This window comes from Bos javanicus, chromosome 13 (assembly GCF_032452875.1).
Source record: "Bos javanicus breed banteng chromosome 13, ARS-OSU_banteng_1.0, whole genome shotgun sequence".
NCBI classification, from domain to species: Eukaryota; Metazoa; Chordata; class Mammalia; order Artiodactyla; family Bovidae; genus Bos; species Bos javanicus.
Genome location: NC_083880.1, coordinates 38343727 through 38365935, shown reverse-complemented (window position 1 = coordinate 38365935; position 22209 = coordinate 38343727). Strand labels below are relative to the sequence as shown.

The window sequence follows — 22209 nt, the reverse complement described above, 5'->3', positions numbered from 1 at the left end:
GTTTTAACATGTGTCTGTATTCCTAAATATGGTTTACTTTGATCTGTTTTTAAAAGTAATTTGAATCTTATAGTACATTTCTTCTGTCACCTGCTTTTTTTCTTTCAACAATATGTCTTGAGATCTACTTTTGTTAATGTGTGTGGCTATGAGCTATTCCTTCTCACTGTACAGATTTATCACCATGTTTTAATCACATCAGTTATTGATGGTCGTTTGGGTTGCATTAAGATTCTTATTTTTCTAAGTATAATAAATGCTGCTATGATGAGTATTCTCATCTGTGACTCTTGGTACAAAAGTGCAAGACTTTTTCTAGATTCAGAAACTGAAGTGGAATATCTGTGTCATTTAGTATGTGTGTGTCCAGTTTGACTAGGTAAAGAAAAACTCTTTTCCAAAAATTTTTTAAAAAAACACTTATTTGGCTGTGCCAGGTCTTAGTTGCTGCGCTGGGATCTTCAATCTTCAGTCTTCACGTGTAGCATGCGGGAGTTTCTAGCTGTGGTATGTGGGATCAAGTTCCCTAAACAGGGACTGCACCCAGATGCACTGCATTGGAAGCACAGAGTCTTATTAAGTCATTGGACTATCGAGGAAAAAATAAAGGAAATTGAATAATGAAACTGGGAAGTCCCCAGAGTGCTTCAGTGAATATACATACCCATTAGAAATATTTGGCCAATTTCATTGCTCCACATCCTCACCACACTTTGAGTATTGTCAGACTTAAACATTTTGAAAGTTGGTAGTTTGTTCAGTAGTGTTCGATTCTTCGAGGTCCCGTGGACTGTAGTTTACCAGGCTCCTCTGTCCATAGACTTCTCCAGGCAAGAATAGTGGATTGGTTAGCCATTCCCTTCCCCAGGGGATCTTCTTGACCCAGAGATTGAGTCCAGATCTCCTGTATTGCAGGTAAACTCTTTACCATCTAAGCCACCTGAAATCATATTTTGTTGTCATTTTAATTTGTATTTTCCTATTTACTAACGAGGCTGAGTATCTTTTTATATGTTGATGAACCATTCATGTTTTTTCTTCTGGGAGATGCTTGTCTAAGTCTTTTGCCTTCTTTCTATTGTTTGTCTTTTTCACAGTCATTCATGAGAGTTCTTTATATAGTCTGGATTCTAATCATTTGTAAGATATATGTGTTGCAAAAAGTTCTCTGCTGTTTAGCTTACCATTCTCTTGTGCCTCTTGATACATTTTTAATTTTTCTGCAGTCAGCCTTATCAACTTTTGTGGTCTGTTTTTGTTTCTTAAGAAATTCTTCTCTACCCTCTGGTCATGAATACATTCTTCTACATTATCTATGTGTATATATATATATTTGCATGCTTATTTCAATGTTTAATCCACTGAAAATTGTTCTGTGTGCACATTATTCGGTTTCCTTTATTTTTTCCCCAAATGGATAACCAGTATTCTGGTTTCACCTATTGAATGACACATCTTTCCCCACTGCTCTGCAGTGCCTTCTCTCATAGATCACAAGTGTGAGGCTCTTTCTGGGTTCTCTGTTCTGTACTGGCAGTCAACTTGTACACTAATGTCTACTTATGCACCAATGTCTGTCTGTCCACCAATGCCCAGCCTAGCACCAATGTCTCACACTATTTTAATTACTACTGATGTCTGATATTGTCTGCACACCTCGTTTTTCTTCAGGAGTGGGATGGTTATTCTTTCATATATACTTTACAATAATTTGAGCAGACCCCACAGGTGGCCTAGTGGTAAAGAATCTGCCTACCGATACAGGAGATACAAGAGACACAGGTTTGATCCCTGGGTCAAGAAGGTTCCCCTAGAGTAGGAAACAGCAACCCACTTTAGTACTCTTGCCTGGGAAATCCCACGGACAGAGGAACTTGGTGGGCTACAGTCCATGGGGTCGCAAATGTGTTGGACACAACTGAACACACATGCACAGAAGTATCTGTTTTTTTAAGTATTGGATGTGGGTTTGGGTGAACTCCAAGAGTTGGTGATGGACAGGGAGGCCTGGCGCGCTGCAATTCATGGGGTCGCCAAGAGTCGGACACGACTGAGCGACTGAACTGAACTGAACTGAAGAACTGTATTAAATCTACAGATGAATTTGGAGATTTTTGACCTCTTTTTCATGTGGAGTCTAACAATCTGTTAGTATGGTAAATCTTTCCATTGATTAGCATATTCTTTAACACTTTCCAATAAAAGTTTTTGAATTTTATTGACAGGAAATTTGCACAATATTTTTAGAAAATTTATTTCAAGGCTCTTTGTCTTCTGGTTGCTGTTGTAAGTCACTTTTTAAATTAGGCTTTTAATTTTTCTGACTGTTTACTATGTAGAAATGCAATTTACACAATACATATACACAGATTTTCTATAAACAATTTTGCTAAACTCTCTTTTTACTTTTAATAATTTGTCTGAAGATTCTCTTGAGTTTTCCACCCAGACAATCATACTGACTACAAATGATGGTTTATTATTTCCTTTATAACCCTGTACTTTTATTTCTTCTTTTTTGTCTTATTGAACCTATAAGAAAGCTGATCTATTGTTGAATAGAGCAAGCAGTTTTGTCTTGTTCTGGGGTGCTGATTCAAAGATGAATTCAGTTTGCAAAAACTTATCAAGCTGTGGACTTATAATTTGTGCATTTTTTTTCTAATGCTACATTAAGTTGTTGTTCTCTACTAAGTCATCTCTGATTCTTATTTGACTCCATAGACCATAACTTGCCAGGCTCCTCTGTCCATGGATTTCCCAGGCAAGAACACTGGACTGGGTTGCCATTTCCTTCTTCAGGGGATCTCCTCGACCCAGGGATCAAACCCACCTCTCCTGTATTGGCAGGTGGATTTTTTACCATTGAGCCACCAAGGAAGTCCAACTCTATGTTATATGCTTCAATAAAAAGTTAAAAAAAAAATCTAAGGAATATTTTTCCCAACATCCTAACCTGTCCTCATAACTGTATGCTCTAAGGATGCCATTGAGCAGCTTTGTACCTGTCTATTGCAACTTGACCATACATTACCAGAGAAAAGGAGTCTTAGGAGAGGCTAGGGGAGGTATTTTTTTCCTGGTTTAGAACGGGGGGGGGCGTGCAGCAGACCCTGAGGACAGAATGGGGAGGGGAGGTAGAAATGCAGGGAAACAGATTTCCATTAAATGGAAGGAAAAGCTTTCTAACAGCAGTGTTGTCAAAATGGAACAAGGGCTGCTATTTTGGAAAAATGAGCTCCACAGCTCTGGAGGTATTCAAGCAAGGCTGACTACACACCTAACGACGGAGGCCACCTCCTCCTCCTAATACTGGGTGAGCTCTGGACCACTCTTCCAACGCCAAACTTATGAGATTTTGAAAAGAATTGAGTTCATTTCTTTTCTTTTTTTTTTTTTTCATTTCTTATCCTACTTTGAGGTGCTGCTCTATCAATACCTCTCACAAAACTTAGAATACTGACGTTACAGAGGCAAAACTGATTCTTTGAAAATGTTAATAATACTGTTGATAAACCCATCTGGTCTGATCACACACAAAAGAAAGATAACATCAGAATTCCTTTCTTCCAAAGAGATATCCAGTAAATATAAGAATAGGTGTGCATCCAACATGGTCAAATAAAAGTGTGATTAAACCTGTTATCCTTCCCCCCTAGTGCCCTAAGTATTGAGCTACGTTTTGAGATTTCTTGCCTTAGATCCTATCATTCTACAGTGTTTTCAAAAAATGGACAGAGTGGATCAGATACTCGGTGATTTGAAATCCAGTGAAAGAAAAAAAGAAAGAAAAAAAAAAAGCTCTGTTAATGGGTTTTTTGTTTTGTGTGTGTGTGTGTGTGTGTGTGTGTGTGTTTTGTAAAATAAGGAATTTTGAAAAAAGTGAAGTTTTTAAGGTTTTTATGAGATGGGGCATACTTCGATGATTTCACAGTTTTACTCTATTTTTACTTTCATTCAACCAAGCGTCTTCTTTCTAATCAGGCTCCAGTTTGTTGGTAGATAAAAATACACTTGCAGAGGCTCCCAGAAGCTGCGCCATCGGCCTCGGACGAGAAAGAAGCCTGGTCTCCTCGTGCCGCTATGGAGATGTCTTCCTCTTCCTCCCCCGGCTTCCCTCCGCTCCAAGTTTTTTTCCTTCTGCGTTGATCGTTTGCAGAGAAAATCTGGGGTTCAGACAGGGATGAGCCCGGAGAGGGGTAGCTCTTGAGGGCAGCCCCAGACGCGGGGCGCGTCTGTCCCCAGCAGTCGGGGCTGAGCTGAGCCCTTCTCCGAGCATCCTGAGTGTTGCCGCCGAGCCGAGAAATCCGTTACCAGGCTGCCGTGTCCCCAAGGGCCATTCCAGGGCGGAAGAGGACGGGGGAAACCGCTGTGTTGATTCTCCCGCCCTGTGGGCAGGTCGCACTGCGGGTCAGGTTACAGACAGGTGAGTCGGGCGGTTGGGCGAGCGGCTGGCGCCCAGGGCACCCCAGGCCGGCCGCGCCCCCGCATCCCCTGGAGCTGGCACACGTCTGATCCCCAGGAAGTGGGGTGACCCCGCGGCCGTGGAGGCGGTGCCCTGCATCCCTGGGCACATCCGAGCAGGGGCGTGGGACCGGCGGCGGGCCCTCTATCCCCCAAAGCGGGTACAGCTGCTCTTAGAAACTTGGCATTTTTTTCTTACCAACTCCCCTTCCTTCTCCCCCCCCCCCCCCATCTCTGGCCCTCCAGGTATAAAGGTAGATTAAAAAAACAAAAACAAAAAACCCATACAAAACAAAACCCAAACCCCAAACCTAAATTAAACCCTAAGCTATCCAGCCAAGCTCCCAGTAGGGGCGGTAAGGGGAGGTAAACCCATCTTGACTGGCTTCCTGGAAAGTATTTCCCAGCCTCAGAATTTGGGGAGCAAATGGTTGGGGGAGGCAATCATCGGAGTGAGCGAGGATAAGAAAATTGTTTTGAAGCTGCGTTTGCAAAACTAGCACTTGGCTTTTTTTCCAGAGTGTTTATTTAGGGGTGAGAGGGTTCGCGGGATGGAAGGGGCTTGGGGTGGAAGCAAACGGACTGGTTTTTCTTAGATTGTATGGCCCAAAATAACGTGTTCTAAAGATGCTGAATTTTAAAAAGATTTTTTTTTTTTTTTTACTGTGTTTACTGGGGGAAGGGGGAGCTGCTGTAGATGAAGGGGAACGGAAGCCCCCAAGTTCCCTCTTTACCAGATCAGAATCCCGGGCGTCTCCCCGCGGCCTCCACACAACCGAGACTTCAACAAACCCAGGAATGATCCACAAGGTCCAGAGGAGCTGAGCCATTTTCTGGCTTGCTTGTCGGAGACGAATCCACGGGTGGGGGCCGGGGGCGGGCACTAGCGGGAGGCCCCAGCTTTGAGGAGCAATGCCCCGGGAAGCGCGCGCCGGGTTTCGTTCCAGGAGATCTCCCTGAAGTGCCCGTGGTGCGGCATGGGGCAGGGGGTTCAGAGAGAAGCGTCCTTCCTTTCTTACAAAGGGGAGGGGGGAGAATCAGACGTTAAATTCTTTTGCAAACATTCATGCCTAAGGAAGGGCTGGAACAGGCAGCCCCGGCCGCCGGAACCGGTCGGACAGGTAGCGAGCTTGTTGACACCGTTATGTTGCAGGGCGCATGCTCACTCCCAAGTTTCCTGGTGCCTTTTCTATTCCACCTTATGAAACTTTTTTCCTTGGCGTGGTCTCACCCGCGATTTCAGGCAGAGGTGTCGCGGAGCCCGGAGGCTGGGAGTCTCCCGGCGTGCGGGGGAGAGGCCCGGCCGCGCGGCGGCGGTGGGGGGCGGAGGGAGGGGGCAGGCGGGGCGGGAAGGTGGGCTCCGGCCGCGGGGAGCCGGGGACCAAGCCGCCGCCGCCGCCTTTAGTGGGGAGCAACCGGGACTAGGGGCCCGCAGTCCGGGGAGAGGGCCCCCACGATGCCCAAAGTCTTCCTGGTGAAGAGGAGGAGCCTGGGGGTCTCGGTCCGCAGCTGGGATGAGCTCCCGGACGAGGAGAGGGCAGACACCTACATCCCAGGTGAGCGCCGCGCGGGGGCCGGGCCTGGGCGCCGGGTTCCTGGGGTGGGGGCAGGGGTAGCCGGGTCCCCTCTACTCCAAGACCCGGGCTGGACTCCCTCCGTCCCCCATGCCCCTCCTTTGGGGGAGGGGGGAGGAAGTTACCAAGGAGGACCAAGAGTGAGAGGCTAGGAACCCGGGACGCCCTGCACCCCCTCCCCCCTAGTGGGCGCCTCTAATTGCCCTGCGGCGGGACCGTTGGCTGCTGCGGGCAGAGGTGGCCCAGGAGTGGGACTAGGGGCCACAAAGGGGCAATCTCAATCCCATGTCCTCGTGAGGTTGCACAGGGATAGGTCAACCTCTCCGGGGCTAGGTGGCTCGAGATCGGGTCCCAGGGAGTGGAAATTTGGTGCGCGGTGTCCCCAGCCGCGCTTGGCCCTCGTACCTCGTGGGCACGGGAACTTGGAAAGAGGAGCGGACGCCCCCCACCGCCCCCCCAGGACCTCAAGCTTGCTCGGGAGGCCGAGTCAGGGGCTCGATCGCCCACCCCCGCGGCGTTGCCCACTTGGCGAGGTGCCCAGGTCCGGGGAGGGGCGGCGGCGGCACCGCCCGCAGGTCAAACTGCTGCGGGCGCCCGGGCCTGACGCCGCGTGTCTGTGTGTCGGGGCGCGGCCCTCGCTCCGCAGTGGGCCTGGGCCGTCTGCTCCACGATCCCCCCGAGGACTGCCGCAGCGACGGCGGCAGTAGCACCGGCGGCGGCAGCAGCAGCGCGGGGGAGCCCGGAGGCGCAGAGAGCAGCTCGTCCCCGCGCGGCCCGGAGCGCGAAATCCCAGAGCCCGGCGACGGCGAGGGCCCGGATGGACACCTGGCGGCGAAACAGCGCCCGGTCGCCAGGTCGAAAATCAAGGTACGGAGTCGACTCTGCCCCCGCCGCCACCTGCACCACGCCCTGGCGTCGGGCTCCCGGGGCCGGCGCCCCTCCCTGCCGCGCCCGCCCGCGCGCCCGGGTACCGGTGCACCCTGAGCGCCCGCTGCGCCGCTCCTGCACCTGCCCTTGGGCCGCGGCCAGGGCGCCTCCGCGTGTCCTCCTGCCTGCGGGCTAGCCGGTCGCTGCGCCCGGAAGACCCGCTCCCCGCGCGGGCACAGCCCTCCCGCGTGGCCTCTGGAGCTGCCCAAAGCGCTCAGGCACAGCCTCCTTCCCCCATTCTGTGCATAGAGCCTGAAGCACAACCAGGCCGTTGGAGTTCCAGGGGTGGGAAAGGAGGGACCCCAGGCCCTGGGTTCCCCTCCTCTGGGGCGCAGTTCCCAGCGCTGTTTGAACTCGAAGGGAGTTTCGCCCCGTTCCTTGCGTTCCGGAGACAGTCGTGGGAGCTTGGCACACAGTAGGTCTTTCACAGTATCAACTATTCCCAGTGCCAATTATGAAGTGCCCGTTAGACACGAGGTCTGTGCCGGGCACTTTTAAACTGGTGTTTATTCAATCTTCTTGAATCATATTGACGGATAATCGGATTCAACTGCAAATTGCCCCATGGCCCCGCCCGCAGTGGCTTGCAATGTTTGTTTCCCTCTCTTCTTGCGATTTAGTCCCCACCCCCCACCCAGCCTCTTGGAATTGTAGGCCACAGTTTATCACGACGCCCATCTGCGCTTTCCTGGGTGGAACTTCCAAGATTGCCTGCTCAAAGGTATCCGCTACCTCCAAGATTAAGTCTCAATCCACTGACTCACAGCCAGCCGGAGCCAGGGAGTGGTGTTTTTAGGAATCATATGACCCCAGCTCCTAGCCAGGTGGGCCTTAATGCGAACTTTTGCGGGTTCCAGTCCCTCGGTGAAGTGTTAATTATTGGGAGCTCCTGGGCGGTCCCAACGCGCCCCCTGCCCAGGCCGGGGGATGGGGAGGAAGCCCTAGAACACTGTGGATTGGGAAAACTTCCGTTACTTTTGGTGGGAGGGGTCTTCCCTCCCCCGTGCATATTCCTGGCTCCTGGGGCTTGGCTCTGGGAAGGGCTGGGGTGATTTGGTTATGAATTGAGGCTAGATGCTGAGCTGGGAATCCTTAGGAAAGACAGCTTTAAAGGACGCTGTCGACTGGGTGTGGGCATCCTGCTTGGAAAGGTTCAAAGTCAGCTGGTGGGAGGCTTTTCTGGGCCTGCTGGGGTTAAGTGGGAGGGACAGTTTGCCTGCGGCTGCTACCTCTGCCCTCCAGGAAATTCTACAAAGGGTCCCACTTGCATATTTATCTCCCGGCTGGAAGGACAATTGAAACGTTGTTTTGGGGATGATCTGTAGCTAGTTTAAACCTCTATCCCCCAACTGCCCACATTGCCCTGGAAAGAAAGTGGCAGGGGAAAATTATCCAGTCCCTTAACCACCGTTTTAGGAGATCTCTGATGCCCCGGGCCAACAGCTCCACTGGGGCCCCGGATTAAGGGATGAAGAAACTGATCTTATTCCCAGGATCCTTGTCTTTGTGCTGCCCTCAGGGGTGGGGGTGGAGTGTAGTTTGCTCCTCAACCCTTAACTAAATTTCCAGAGGAGTTTTTGTTTGTTTACTGAGGCCAAAGTTCAGGTTCCTTCTCCTCTCTTCTTCCATCGAAAATTGGAGACACCTTGGCGTCAAGATGCTCCAAGATTATAGAATTATCAGCCATGGTATGGTCCATTTTCAAATAACTGGTCAAACCACCCTTGACTTAGCACGAGGTGTGACTTTAGAGTTCTGTGCAAAGTAGGACGAACGGTCTAAGAGGGGGAAGCCACTGGAGCAAGATGCATTTTTTTCAATGACTAGAAGGCACTCATTAAACAGTTGGTTCTTAGAACCAGAAAAGGGCAGAGAGAAGCTCCATCCACAGCATTTACGCTGTACGTAAATGTACAGCTGTACGCAAGGCAGACAGGGGATAAAGTTGTGTCACCCTTGTGTTTCAGAACCATCTGACAATAATGGTTAGGGTTCTACGCTCTGGCTTTTGCAAGTTGCTAAACCTTCCAGGCTCGATAAAGGACAGAAATGGTATGGACCTAACAGAAGCAGAAGATATTAAGAAGAGATGGCACAAATACACAGAAAAACTGTACAAAAAAGATCTTCATGACCCAGATAATCACTATGGTGTGATCACTGACCTAGAGCCAGACATCCTGGAATGTGAAGTCAAGTGGGCCTTAGAAAGCATCACTACGAACAAAGCTAGTGGAGGTGATGGAATTCCAGTTGAGCTATTTCAAATCCTGAAAGATGATGCTGTGAAAGTGCTGCACTCAATATGCCAGCAAATTTGGAAAACTCAGCAGGCCACAGGACTGGAAAAAGTCAGTTTTCATTCCAATCCCAAAGAAAGGCAGTGCCAGAGAATGCCCAAACTAACGCACAATTGCACTCATCTCACACGCTAGTAAAGTGATGCTCAAAATTCTCCAAGCCAGGCTTCAGCAATATGTGAACTGTGAACTTCCAGATGTTCCAGCTGGTTTTAGAAAATGCAGATGAACCAGAGATCAAATTTCCAACATCCACTGGATCATGGAAAAAGCAAGAGAGTTCCAGAAAAACATCTATTTCTGCTTTATTGACTATGCCAAAGCCTTTGACTGTGTGGATCACAATAAACTGTGGAAAATTCTGAAAGAGATGGGAACACCAGGCCACCTGATCTGCCTCTTGAGAAATCTGTATGCAGGTCAGGAACAGTTAGAACTGGGCATGGAACAACAGACTGGTTCCAAATAGGAAAAGGAGTATGTCAAGGATGTATATTGTCACCCTGCTTATTTAACTTCTATGCAGAGTACATCATGAGAAACGCTGGACTGGAAGAAGCACAAGCTGGAATCAAGATTTCGGGGAGAAATATCAATAACCTCAGATATGCAGGTGACACCACCCTTATGGCAGAAAGTGAAGAGGAACTAAAAAGCCTCTTGATGAAAGTGAAAGTGGAGAGTGAAAAAGTTGGCTTAAAGCTCAACATTCAGAAAATGAAGATCATGGCATCTGGTCCCATCACTTCATGGGAAATAGATGGGGAAACAGTGGAAACAGTGTCAGACTTTATTTTTTTGGGCTCCAAAATCACTGCAGATGGTGATTACAGCCATGAAATTAAAAGACGCTTACTCCTTGGAAGGAAAGTTATGATCAACCTAGATAGCATATTCAAAAGCAGAGACATTACTCTGCCAACAAAGGTCCATCTAGTCAAGGCTATGGTTTTTCCTGTGGTCATGTATGGATGTGAGAGTTGGACTGTGAAGAAGGCTGAGCGCCGAAGAATTGATGCTTTTGAACTGTGGTGTTGGAGAAGACTCTTGAGAGTCCCTTGGACTGCAAGGAGATCCAACCAGTCCATTGTGAAGGAGATCAGCCCTGGGATTTCTTTGGAAGGAATGATGCTAAAGCTGAAACTCCAGTACTTTGGCCACCTCATGTGAAGAGTTGACTCATTGGGAAAGACTCTGATGCTGGGAGGGATTGGGGGCAGGAGGAGAAGGGGACAACAGAGGATGAGATGGCTGGATGGCATCACTGACTCGATGGACGTGAGTCTGGGTGAACTCCGGGAGTTGGTGATGGACAGGGAGGCCTGGCGTGCTGCGATTCATGGGGTCACAAAGAGTCGGACACGACTAGCGACTAAACTGAACTGAAAGCTTCCAGGCTTCAGTTTCCTCATCTGTAACGTGGGAATCTTAATAATAATGACATTTGCCTCATAGAGTCATGAGGATAAATGAGTCAATCAGAAAACATCTTAGGTGCCCAGTAACTCCAGCTAGGGTTCTTTGGGTTGGTGGAGAGGCACAAATACTATATTAATTATTAACGCTATTACAGGAAAGTGAACGCTCAACCAGAAGCAAGAGGAAAGATGCAATACATTCTGAGCAGAGGGAGGTTTCTTGGTGTGGATTCTAGGGCAGTGAGAGAGTGCGAAGAGGCAGGCTTTAGGGCGGAGCCTGAAGCTTGAGTAAGAACAGGACTCAGAGCTGAAGGGAGGATGGGAAACGGGCCTGGGGTCAGGGAGAGTCAGGGTGAGGAGCTGGAAATATAGCTGGGATAGGCTGAGATGGTAAAGGGGCCAAGCCAGAAAGTGTGGATGCTCTGTGGGAGAAGGAAAACCTCATTTGGGTCCATCTCGCCAGCTGTGCTTGGGCTGTTCTGAGCCTCAGTTCCCTGATCTGTAAAATGGAGAAATAATAGAATGGGCCTCTCAAGCATTGGGGTAGACAGTGGATACAAAATGCTGAGCGATTTTCTTAGCGTATAAACTGCCCAGTGGGGAGTTAGCCAATAGTGACCTGTGGCAGGTTTTGTTGATGTCCAATATTTTGTTGCCCCCAGCAAGGACAAGGGATTTACCAACTGGATTGGGTGGATTTAAGTATTATTTGGAAAAAACCCACCCATTTGATGTTTGGAAGGCAACGTAAGCCTCATCCCTAGCTCCTTGCCTGTTGACTTCAGTCTCCCAAGACAGAATTGGAAGCTCCAACCTTGTAACTTACCATCTCCTTGGCTGACCAGACTCCTCTTCTTAACTCTAGAGCCACCAAAGGCTGGGAACATTCCTAGTGGGCTCATATTTCCAGCAGCTGGTACAGTAATACCTGACTCATAGGAGGACTTAAGTCAACATGGAAGAGAAATACAGGCAGGGAAGGAGGAGTCAACAGTTCCTAGATACAAGTGACAGTATTTGGGGAAGAACAGGAAGGAAAAAGGGGAAAATGCTTGGAATGGATACTTGAGAAAGCTTAAATTAGTTTAAAGGGGGAGAAGGAGAAATAGGAGAACAACGTGTGAGCTGCAGATGATGGTTAATTATGGGGCATTAAATGGGGTAAGTCTTTCCTGGTGGCTCAGATGGTAAAGAATTTGCCTGCAATGCAGGAGACCTGGGTTTGATCCCTGGGTCAGGAGAAGGAAATGGCACCCCACTCCAGTATCCTTGCCTGAAGAATTCCATGGACAGAGGAGCCTGGGGGGCTATAGTCCATGGGGTTGCAAAGAGTCAGACACGACTGAGCGACTAACACTTCCTTTCAAATTGGGATAAAGAGAGAGCAGGCTGAGCTCCCAGGAGTGACTCCCGGAGCCACACTGCAGAACTGGGCTGCCTAGGGAGCTGCTGCGGTGGCCGCTGTGGCTGCTGTTTGCCCATCACAATGCTTCTGCTAATGCAAGATGTGAAAAAATTGCTGCATACTTGCCTCAGCTCAGTTAACTCAGGCCCGCCTGAAGTCAAATCTACAGCAGTGCATGTAACTGGTGGAACCCAGGTCACATCTAAAGACCACAGCTGCGAGGGATTCTGGGAAATGTTGTGTCGTGCTTTCTAGCCTCTCCTATGCAGGATGGTCCACCTCAGAGCAGGGACAGAGGCTGAGCCTGTCCACCCACAGGATCTACTCAAGGGCCCAGATGTGGTCCAGTCTCCTCATATTTATGGGGAGAAAGATAACGCTAGAGAGGTTGTTTTGAGCTCCTCACAGGTGCTAGCGGCAAAGCCCAGCCCAAGGCTCCTTTTTCTTTAGGATGTTGTGCTGTCGTTGAAGTGTGTAGTCGTTGTTGTGTAGTTGTGTTGTTGTGCTGCCGCCTTAGCCACTAGTGTGACATGAGGGAACCTGAAGCAGTTTCTACCACATGACAGGAAACAAAGCACAGGGTTACCCCTCCCTCTCCCACACAGCGTGCCCAGACCCATGGGCCTGTCCCTGGGAAGTGTAGGCACACATTTCGCAGGCTCCAAGCCCCATCAACATGTCAGTGTGGGCACCTGCAAGTGTTTTAGCCCCTGTTTCTTCTGGTGATAAGGATATGTTCCCTTCAGCATCTCTGCATTTGGGAAGACTGCATTCTGCCATGCAGTGGACTTGTGACGCTTAAGGATGCAGGAGGGGTGTTTTTATCCCAAAGAAATTGGGGAATTACACTTAGCACGTTTTGAGCACTCAGACATAAGCAGATGTGTCAGTGGTAATCTTGTCCACATGGCCATGGAAGGTAGCCTAGACCCATGGTAGCCTACTGCAGGAAATAGGTTCATTAGTTTAAGGAACTTGTCTGGTGGAAGCATCCACAGAAAATAAAGGATTTTTTTTTTCCCTTTAGAAGTTGACAGGTAAGTGACCTTAGCCAGCTTTGAAGTTGGTCAGAGGGCCAGCCCAAGTCCCCACCTCCCCGGACGCTCCTGAAATCTTCCGTAGCTCCGATACAATGATGGGTTTGTTTCTGCTGCAGAGGACTGTTTTTCAGAAGAACTAGAGGGGAATTTTGTGTGTATTTTAAAACGAAAGCCGAGATCCTGAAGAAAACAGGACAGCATAAGAAAGCGCCAAGCTGCAGGGTTGGGGAATTAACTGTCTCTCTTCATCTTTCTGGCCGTGATTAATCGCCAATTAGTTAATGAATCTCCAGACTGATGTCACCTCCCACCCTCCATGGTAGCTTCCCCACTTGAGTGCTGAGCCTCTTGGAGAGTTAATTTTGGATTAAGGGTGAGACTATTAAACTTTTTCAGAAGATGACTGAAGTATACTTTTTCAGAAGTATCTGGAGCAGTACCCTGTAATTGCACACATTAATAATTTCTATATTGAAGTATGAGTATTAACACCAAACTGTAGCTTCTGGTTTTGTTGCCAATGGAGATAAGAGAGAATGTTGGTTTTCAGAACTTTTTCGATTTCAGAATTGCAGATGAAGGACTAGGGGCTGGTGACCCACACTGACGGTTAGTTCCCTTTTTCTTCCATCAGTGAGAGGAAAACTCAAAAGACAGGTGAAGAAACAAGAGGTTTTGTTACATTTTATTTAGGATCACAGGACGCTGGAACTTGTCAAACTCTTAAGAGTTAGGATTTACCGGGCAACTAGTATTCCTTAACAATCCCAAGAGGCAAGTATCGTTATTGCCCACATTTTATGGGGGGAGGAGTGTGAAATTACTCAACCTTAGAGAGGTTGAGTAACTTGCCTACTTAGAGAGGGCAACCTTAGAGAGGTTGAGTAACTTGCCTACTTCCCAGACTGTGAGTGGTAGAGCAGGATTTGAATTTAAGAAAAGAGTTCATCTAATCCCATTTGGGGCTTCCCCCGTTGTCTCAGTAGTAAAGAATACGCCTGCAGTGCAGGAGCTCCAGGAGACAGGTTTGATCCCTACTGACCTCCCTGGAAGAGGGCATGGCAACCCACTCCAGTATTCTTGCCTGGAGAATCCCATGGGCAGAGGAGCCAGGCGGGCTACGGTCCATGGGGATGCAAAGAGCTGGACACGACCGAAGCGACTTAGTACTCACAAATATGGTGGTCTTAAGAGAATGTGATACATCTATTACCATTCCAGTGATCTGCTGCTGCTTCACAGATAACCCCAGAGTTAGTAGCTTGGCATAATGTGTTATGATATCTTCTAGTTCTGTGACTTGACTGTGCTCAGCTGGGTGGGTTTTGCCTGGGGTCTCTTGCGGGTGCAGTCGGATGCCAGTGGGACTGGAATCTCCTGAGGGCTTGACTGGACAGGATATCCAGGAGGGCTTACTCAGGTGGCTGGTAGTCAGTCTTCTGTCTTTTTTTCTAGCTGCTTTCATTATATGATCCTATCATCTTTTTTTAATTTTGTAACAAGTCCCAATTGATGGACATGTAGGTAGTTTTCCAACCTTTTGCTATCCAGACCAAATTTCCAGGCATATGTGAAGTGCACTCTGTGGGATAAATTTCATCTTTAGAAATTTATCCTCCAAATGTTTTTCTGCAGAATTCTTGGGAATTTTTCCTTTTTTAAAAAAAAAATTGATGTATAGTTGATTTACAATATTGTGTTAGTTTCACAGGTACAGCAAAGACATTCTGTTATACATATATATATATATATTTTTTTTTTTTCCTGATTCTTTTCCTTTATAGGTTACTACAAGATATTGAATATAGTTCCCTGGGCTATACTGTAAATCCTTGTTGGTTATCTATTTTATATATAGTAGTGTGTGTTTGTTAATCCCATACTCCTAATTTATCCCTCTTCCCCTCCTTTCCCCTTTGGTAACTATGTTTGTTTTCTATATCTGTGAGTCTATTTCTATTTCATAAATAAGTTCATTTGTATTATTTTTTAGATTCTACATATAAGTGATATCGTGTAGTATTTATCTTTCTCTGACTTCACTTGTATGGTCATCTCTAGATTTGTCTATGTAGCTACAAATGGCGATATTTCATTCTTTCTTATGGCTGACTAATAAGACATCTCTCTTTTCTTTCTGATGAAGGAATTTTTCCTTCCCTTTTGCCATTAAAAAAATTTTTTTTGGTCGTTCAGCATGTGGGATCTGATTTTCCAACCAGCGATTGAATGCTCACCCCCTGCTTTGGAGTTTGGAGTCTTAACCACTGGACCGTCTGGAAAGTCAGTCCACTTAACCACTGGAAAGTCCTAGGCTTTTTATGACAAGTGAACTAGTTTGGCAGAAGCTAGCTTTATCAGCCATGATCTTTTGCCTTTTAATTAAGCCTACATCTTTCAAAGAGAGACTCTCTTCAGAGGCTCTGGATACAATTCATCAGTGTCTGGGGCTGGACTGCTCAGGACACATTTACAGGCAGCAGGTGGTCCTTTCTAGGGATTCTCTGGATAAGCATTTAGCGGTGACTCCGTTTTCCATATTGTGAAATGGGGATGCGCATAAACGTGGAGAAATGGGAACCCTGCCTTCGCTGAGGGTCATGGGAGAACTTTTCCTTTTGCTCTAGGAAGACCAGAGGGAAGCTTCCTGAGAATGGGGTGCCCTCCCTCAGCAGTCCCCTCACTCCTCTTTGCTCCCCAAGGTTAGAAAGCTGTCTATATCTTGCTCAGTCAGATGCCCCGCTGGCTCTGCACCACCTTCAGTGGTTACTGACCCCCTCCCCTCTGCCCTCAGCATTTTCTTCTTTTCAAACCAAAAAGTGCCACTGATATGAGATTTCCACCCTGGACAATCATAGGCGGTATCTATAGCTGTGAAAAGAAGAGAAGCGAAAAGCAAAGGAGAAAAGGAAAGATATAAGCATCTGAATGCAGAGTTCCAAAGAATAGCAAGAAGAGATAAAAAAGCCTTCCTCAGCGATCAATGCAAAGAAATAGAGGAAAACAACAGAATGGGAAAGACTAGAGATCTCTTCAAGAAAATTAGAGATACCAAGGGAACATTTCATGCAAAGATGGGCTCGATAAAGGACAGAAATGGTATGGACCTAACAGAAGCAGAAGATTAAGAAGAGGTTGCAAGAATACACAGAAGAACTGTACAAAAAAGATCTTCACGACCCAGATAATCACGATGATGTGATCACTGACCTAGAGCCAGACATCCTGGAATGTGAAGTCAAGTGGGCCTGAGAAAGCATCACTATGAACAAAGCTAGTGGAGGTGATGGAATTCCAGTTGAGCTATTTCAAATCCTGAAAGATGATGCTGTGAAAGTGCTGCACTCAATATGCCAGCAAATTTGGAAAACTCAGCAGTGGCCACAGGACTGGAAAAGGTCAGTTTTCATTCCAATCCCAAAGAAAGGCAATGCCAAAGAATGCTCAAACTACTGCACAATTGCACTCATCTCACATGCTAGTAAAGTAATGCTCAAAATTCTCCAAGCCAGGCTTCAGCAATATGTGAACCGTGAACTTCCAGATGTTCCAGCTGGTTTTAGAAAAGGCAGAGGAACCAGAGATCAAATTTCCAACATCTTCTGGATCATGGAAAAAGCAAGAGAGTTCCAGAAAAACATCTATTTCTGCTTTATTGACTATGCCAAAGCCTTTGACTGTGTGGATCACAATAAACTGTGGAAAATTCTGAAAGAGATGGGAATACCAGACCACCTGACCTGCCTCTTGAGAAATCTGTATGCAGGTCAGGAACAGTTAGAACTGGGCATGGAACAACAGACTGGTTCCAAATAGGAAAAGGAGTACGTAAAGGCTGTATATTGTCACCCTGCTTATTTAACTTCTATGCAGAGTACATCATGAGAAATGCTGGACTGGAAGAAGCGCAAGCTGGAATCAAGATTTCCGGGAGAAATATCAATAACCTCAGATATGCAGATGACACCACCCTTATGGCAGAAAGTGAAGAGGAACTCAAAAGCCTCTTGATGAAAGTGAAAGAGGAGAGTGAAAAAGCTGGCTTAAAGCTCAACATTCAGAAAATGAAGATCATGGCATCTGGTCCCATCACTTCATGGGAAATAGATGGGGAAACAGTGGAAACAGTGTCAGACTTTATTTTTTTGGGCTCCAAAATCACTGCAGATGGTGATTGCAGCCATGAAATTAAAAGACGCTTACTCTTTGGAAGGAAAGTTTTGACCAACCTAGATAGCATATTCAAAAGCAGAGACATTACTTTGCCAACAAAGGTTTGTCTAGTCAAGGCTATGGTTTTTCCTGTGGTCATGTATGGATATGAGAGTTGGACTGTGAAGAAGGCTGAGCGCCGAAGAATTGATGCTTTTGAACTGTGGTGTTGGAGAAGACTCTTGAGAGTCCCTTGGACTGCAAGGAGATCCAACCAGTCCATTGTGAAGGAGATCAGCCCTGGGATTTCTTTGGAAGGAATGATGCTAAAGCTGAAACTCCAGTACTTTGGCCACCTCATGTGAAGAGTTGACTCATTGGAAAAGGCTCTGATGCTGGGAGGGATTGGGGGCAGGAGGAGAAGGGGACGACAGAGGATGAGATGGCTGGATGGCATCACTGACTCAATGGACGTGAGTCTGGGTGAACTCCGGGAGTTGGTGATGGACAGGGAGGCCTGGCGTGCTGTGATTCATGCGGTCGCAAAGAGTCGGACACGACTGAGCGACTGAACTGAACTGATGTTGCATGCAGAGCATTTTAAAAATAGGAATTTACTGAGAGGATTAAAGTAAATAAGATCCAGGTTGGAACTGTGGTCGGCACGTTCCCCGGGCACGTTGATGCAGGGCTTTCAGAAGACAGATCTCCCTTTCTTCGCGTTTCTAATCAGAATGACCAGGGTCATGTGTCTGTGTTCTATTTTATTAGCTGTGTGACCTCTCAAATGATCTTCCTGTGTAGACTTGGCTTTGAGAAGCTCCAAGTACCCTTTGCCAAGATTTGGGCTATATTTAGTCTTTTTCACATCCCTTCAATGGAGGCAGTGACCAGAATGGGGACTTGGGCACTGTGGACAAGGAGGAGACCACGACCTGTCCTGATGACGGGAGAGCCTTGGGCACAGCGGAGTCGGCCCCAGGCTCTGTCACATGCCACCACTTCAGCGGACACAGGGCAGAGGTGGGGTATGAGGCAGGAAGGTCTTTAGACTCAAGCCCCGTGGTCCTCTTGTAACTTCCAATGCGCCCCACCTCCCACCGCCCTCTGACAGTCCAGTTTATCAGGGACCCGAGGTAGAGCCCTGCCCTTCTCTGCTTCTTTGCTTCCTCGGCTCTCTTCATCAGCTGCTCTCCAGGGCTCAGGCTAGCCAGGCTGGACCCCACGCAGCTCCTGTTTCCCAGCCCTCTCCTGAATCTTCTTTGCCCTTCCCCCAACTTCCTCCTCTTTGGCTGTGACACTCACTTCCCTAGAAGCATGTTATCTTGCACCAGGACGCCCCCCCGCCCCAACCCCGATCTGGGGTTAGGTGCCCCTCCAAGCAGCCTCTTGCACCCTGGACTTCCTGGATGGCAGTGGCCTGTGCCTAGACCAGCCGCTTCTTGGGAACAAGCCATCCTGGTGATGGGGCACCCTCCAGCTCAGAGCACAGGCTCTGTCTGTGATTAGGCACACATTAATGTTGGCTGAGACTAAGATGGAGCAGTTGAGAATGAACCACTGGAGGGGGCCAATTGAAAAGCCCTGCTCTGGGGTCTTCACATTCTGCCACCTGTGAGTCATTGCCCAGAAACTCTGACCTGCACGGTGCAGGGCTGCCATCTAGGCTTGGGGCATGGGGGCTGGAACCTGCGCAAACACTTGCTGACTTCCACCAGGCATTTAGTTGAGGAGAACAGGTGAACCCTGAGGAAATGCTTCTGCGTGATGGAAGCCTCTAGAATGAGTTGGAATAAAGTGCTAAACCATCTGAAAGCCAGTCCTTCATGTCTCAAGTGTGGTCTGTGGACCGCACGGTGGTGTCTCCTGGGAGCTGGCTATAAATTCAGACCCCAGCAGACCTCCTGAATCAGAAGTTGCATTTTAACAAGACCCCCAGAGGATTCATGTGCACACTGGGGTTTGAGAGGCTCTGGTATTAGGGGTACTGGGACCAGTTTGGGCAGGCGCTGCAGAGCCTGGAGAAGCTTATGTGGGAGGGAACAGGTGAGTTGGGGCTTGGTGGAGGTGGTACCTTGGGTGGATGAAAGGAGGATGTTTGAGACATGGAAGGTGTTAAGCCAGGAAAGGACCAACTCTTCTTGCGAATGACACTTGTCTGAAACAAGTTTTTTAGGTTCTTTTATGAGTAGAATTTTGGCAGAACAATTGGATCCATCTTCTAAAGGACTTCTCTGGTGGCTCAGATGGTAAAATGTCTGTCTACAGTGCAGGAGACCCGGGTTCAAGCCCTGGCTTGGGAAGATCCCCTGGAGAAGGAAATGGCAATCCACTCCAGTACTATTGCCTGGAAAATCCCATGGACAGAGGAGCCTGGTAGGCCCCAGTCTATGGGGTCGCAAAGAGTCGGACACGACTGAGCAACTTTCACTTTTACTTTAAAGGATCTAGGAAACCTTTGATGAACATAGCAGATCTGGTGTTTTTCATCACATAGAGATTCTGTTTTCTTCCTTTGAGGCAGCAAATGCAGTTGAGAGAATGGAGCGGACTGTTCAGAACCTGGGATTTGATTATGGTTTTTCTGGTAATGAAGCTGTGGGATTCTGACCAAGTCCCTTCGGAAGCCAACTGTCATTTGTTCATGATTCTGGGGCACGGCTGGGCTAGGCAGTTCTCCTCTGGGCCGGTTTGTTCACTCAGCTGGTGGTAGTCCTGGGTGGGCCGGAAGGTCCAGTGGCCCATTATCCACACATGGCACCTCACTGCTCCTCTGCCGAGCTGCTTGGGCTTCCTCACGGCATGGTGTGCTCGGGCTTCTTGGTGGCCCCTGGCTTCCGAGAGGGGGGAGGGAGAAAAGCCACTGCTAGGTCTCTTAAGATCTGGAAGTGACAGAGGCTCTGCCAGGTCCAGGGGGCGAGGACACGGTCCCTTTTGATGGATTCAACCTCAGTGCAGGCCCGGAAGGAAGGAATTGACTGTGGCTGTCTCTAGGGGCTCCTCTCTTCTTTCTCCCTTCCATCTTCAGCACGGGCTTCCCCCTTAGGGTCCGAGGTGGCAGCTGGAGCTCTAGCAAGCAGGAAGGACTAAGGCCAGGAAGGGCACCATCCTCCCCCTTCCAGAGAGTGTATCCCACTAGGCTGGTGGTCCCACCCCCACTTGCTGGGGGCAGGGCGCTGCTGGAAATCAAGAGCATGGATATAGGGGGAGCGGCTCTGTTCCACCTCGCTGCCCAAAGCCTACACCTGCTGGGAATTTTTAGTGGGGGGCGGGGCAGCCCGAGCCAGGGCCAACCCCTCCCCTACCCTCGCCCCCACCACTCCCCGCTGGACCTCACGCCCCTCTCTGCCCCAGTTCACTACAGGCACCTCCAGCGATGCGGCCATGCATACCTGCGACCTGTGTGGCAAGGCCTTCCGTCTGCAGCGCATGCTCAACCGGCACCTCAAGTGCCACAGCCAGGTGAAGAGGCACCTGTGCAGCTTCTGTGGAAAGGGCTTCAACGACACCTTCGACCTCAAGCGGCATGTGCGCACGCACACAGGTGAGGGGGCGCAGGCACTCAGGTGAGGGGCATGGCGCGAGCTCCTGCGTCAAGAAGGAGGGAGCCCTGAGCAGAGCTGTTTCTGGAAGGATCGCGAGGCAGGGGTGAGGGGGGCCGAGGGAGGGCCAATTTGAGCCAGGCCACCTGCAGCAGTGCCCCCTGGGGCCCGAGACCACCCACCCCCGCCCCCACCCCCCAGCCTGGTCTCGCCCCCAGTGAGATGCGGTTGGAGGCAGGTCACTGGTTGGAAGTGCCCTGCGATGCCCACTCGGAGCATCTGGGCGTCAGGTGCAGCCATCGGGCCGGGCTGATGCTAGAACACGGTTCCTGTGGTCCCTCTGCAGATATTTTGTGCTTCTCTCTTGGGAAGTGATCCTGTCTCAAAATAGCATCACGTTGGTTCCTCCTGGGAGCTCACAAAGAGAAGAAAACACTCAGCGGACTTAGCGCTCTCCAAGCCTTCCGAGGGGGTGGGGAGGAAGGGTCAGGGTGTGGGAGGTCTGGCAGGCGGGCAAGTGCCTGCCCCTCCAGCCTTCCTCAGCTCCCCCTTCTTGTGCAGCGGGTCTGGGTCCCCACCATCTCCTTCCACAGACAGCCCTGGGGGGTGCCTGCTCATCGGTCTGCCGGCACCTCTGATTGCTGGTAGCCTCCAGTTTTGTGTAGGAGGTATCTGGTCTGCAGGCTTCTTCTTGAGGACCACACCTTTGCCAGAGAGATCCCTTGAGAATTCTAAGATGCCATTTCCCAGCTTAAAAAAAAAAATCTCCAACTCTGGGCAGGATGAAATTCAAAGTCTCCATCTTGATGGGTTCCATATAAAGCCCCTCTCCGTCTGGCTCCCATCTTCAAATCTGCCTCCTGTCCCAGCCCCTCCGAACCCTCACGCACCCCACTGGGCTCCACGCTCTCATCCCATCCTGCCCAGTCAGTCTTATGCGGGTCCCTCTCTCTCTCCCTACAGTCCCTAGAATTTGTTATAGTCCTGCTGATCCCTCAGGCCCTTTCAGGGTTCAGGGTTTCCCCCCTCCGGCATTTTGGGGGTGGGAAAATGTCCACTCCTCTCTCTCAGTGGGGCTCGAAGCTCCCCAAGCCCCACACAGGGCCCTTCTCGGACCCTTGCTATTGAGATTTCCTTTATAGACTCCGTCACACATTTTGTTCTTAGGGTGCTTGCCATGAGCCCCTTCCTGGCTCAGAAGGGTGTCCTTCACCCCAAAGAGTGGTCTGGCATGCTAAAAGGTTTTTCTTTTTTACTTTAAAAAAACTTTGCTAAAGTGAAATTTTCATTTAAAATTTCATTTAAAAGTAACAATGCATCCAGAAAAGCACCCATGTCATAAGAGCACAGTTTGAGAATGTAGGAGTTTCTACAGAGTGAACACACC

General features: G+C 48.9%; 1 protein-coding gene across 5 annotated transcripts in view; it reads left to right on the top strand.

Moving 5' to 3' along the window:
- The first annotated feature begins 3926 nt into the window (after positions 1-3926).
- The window catches only part of OVOL2 (ovo like zinc finger 2), a 30597-nt gene continuing 12314 nt past the window's right edge, over positions 3927-22209 (top strand). The window contains exons 1-5 of one of the 5 annotated variants that reach the window (XM_061436319.1): positions 3953-4426; positions 5147-6020; positions 6685-6905; positions 7620-7686; positions 20635-20824. In XM_061436319.1, coding sequence (XP_061292303.1) covers positions 5979-6020; positions 6685-6905; positions 7620-7686; positions 20635-20824 — 520 coding nt within the window. In that variant the 5' untranslated portion in view covers positions 3953-4426; positions 5147-5978. Of the gene's footprint in view, positions 6021-6684; positions 6906-7619; positions 7790-10332; positions 13738-20634; positions 20825-22209 lie in introns of those variants that run through there. The other 4 variants (XM_061436318.1, XM_061436320.1, XM_061436321.1 and 1 more) reach the window with 4 other exon arrangements.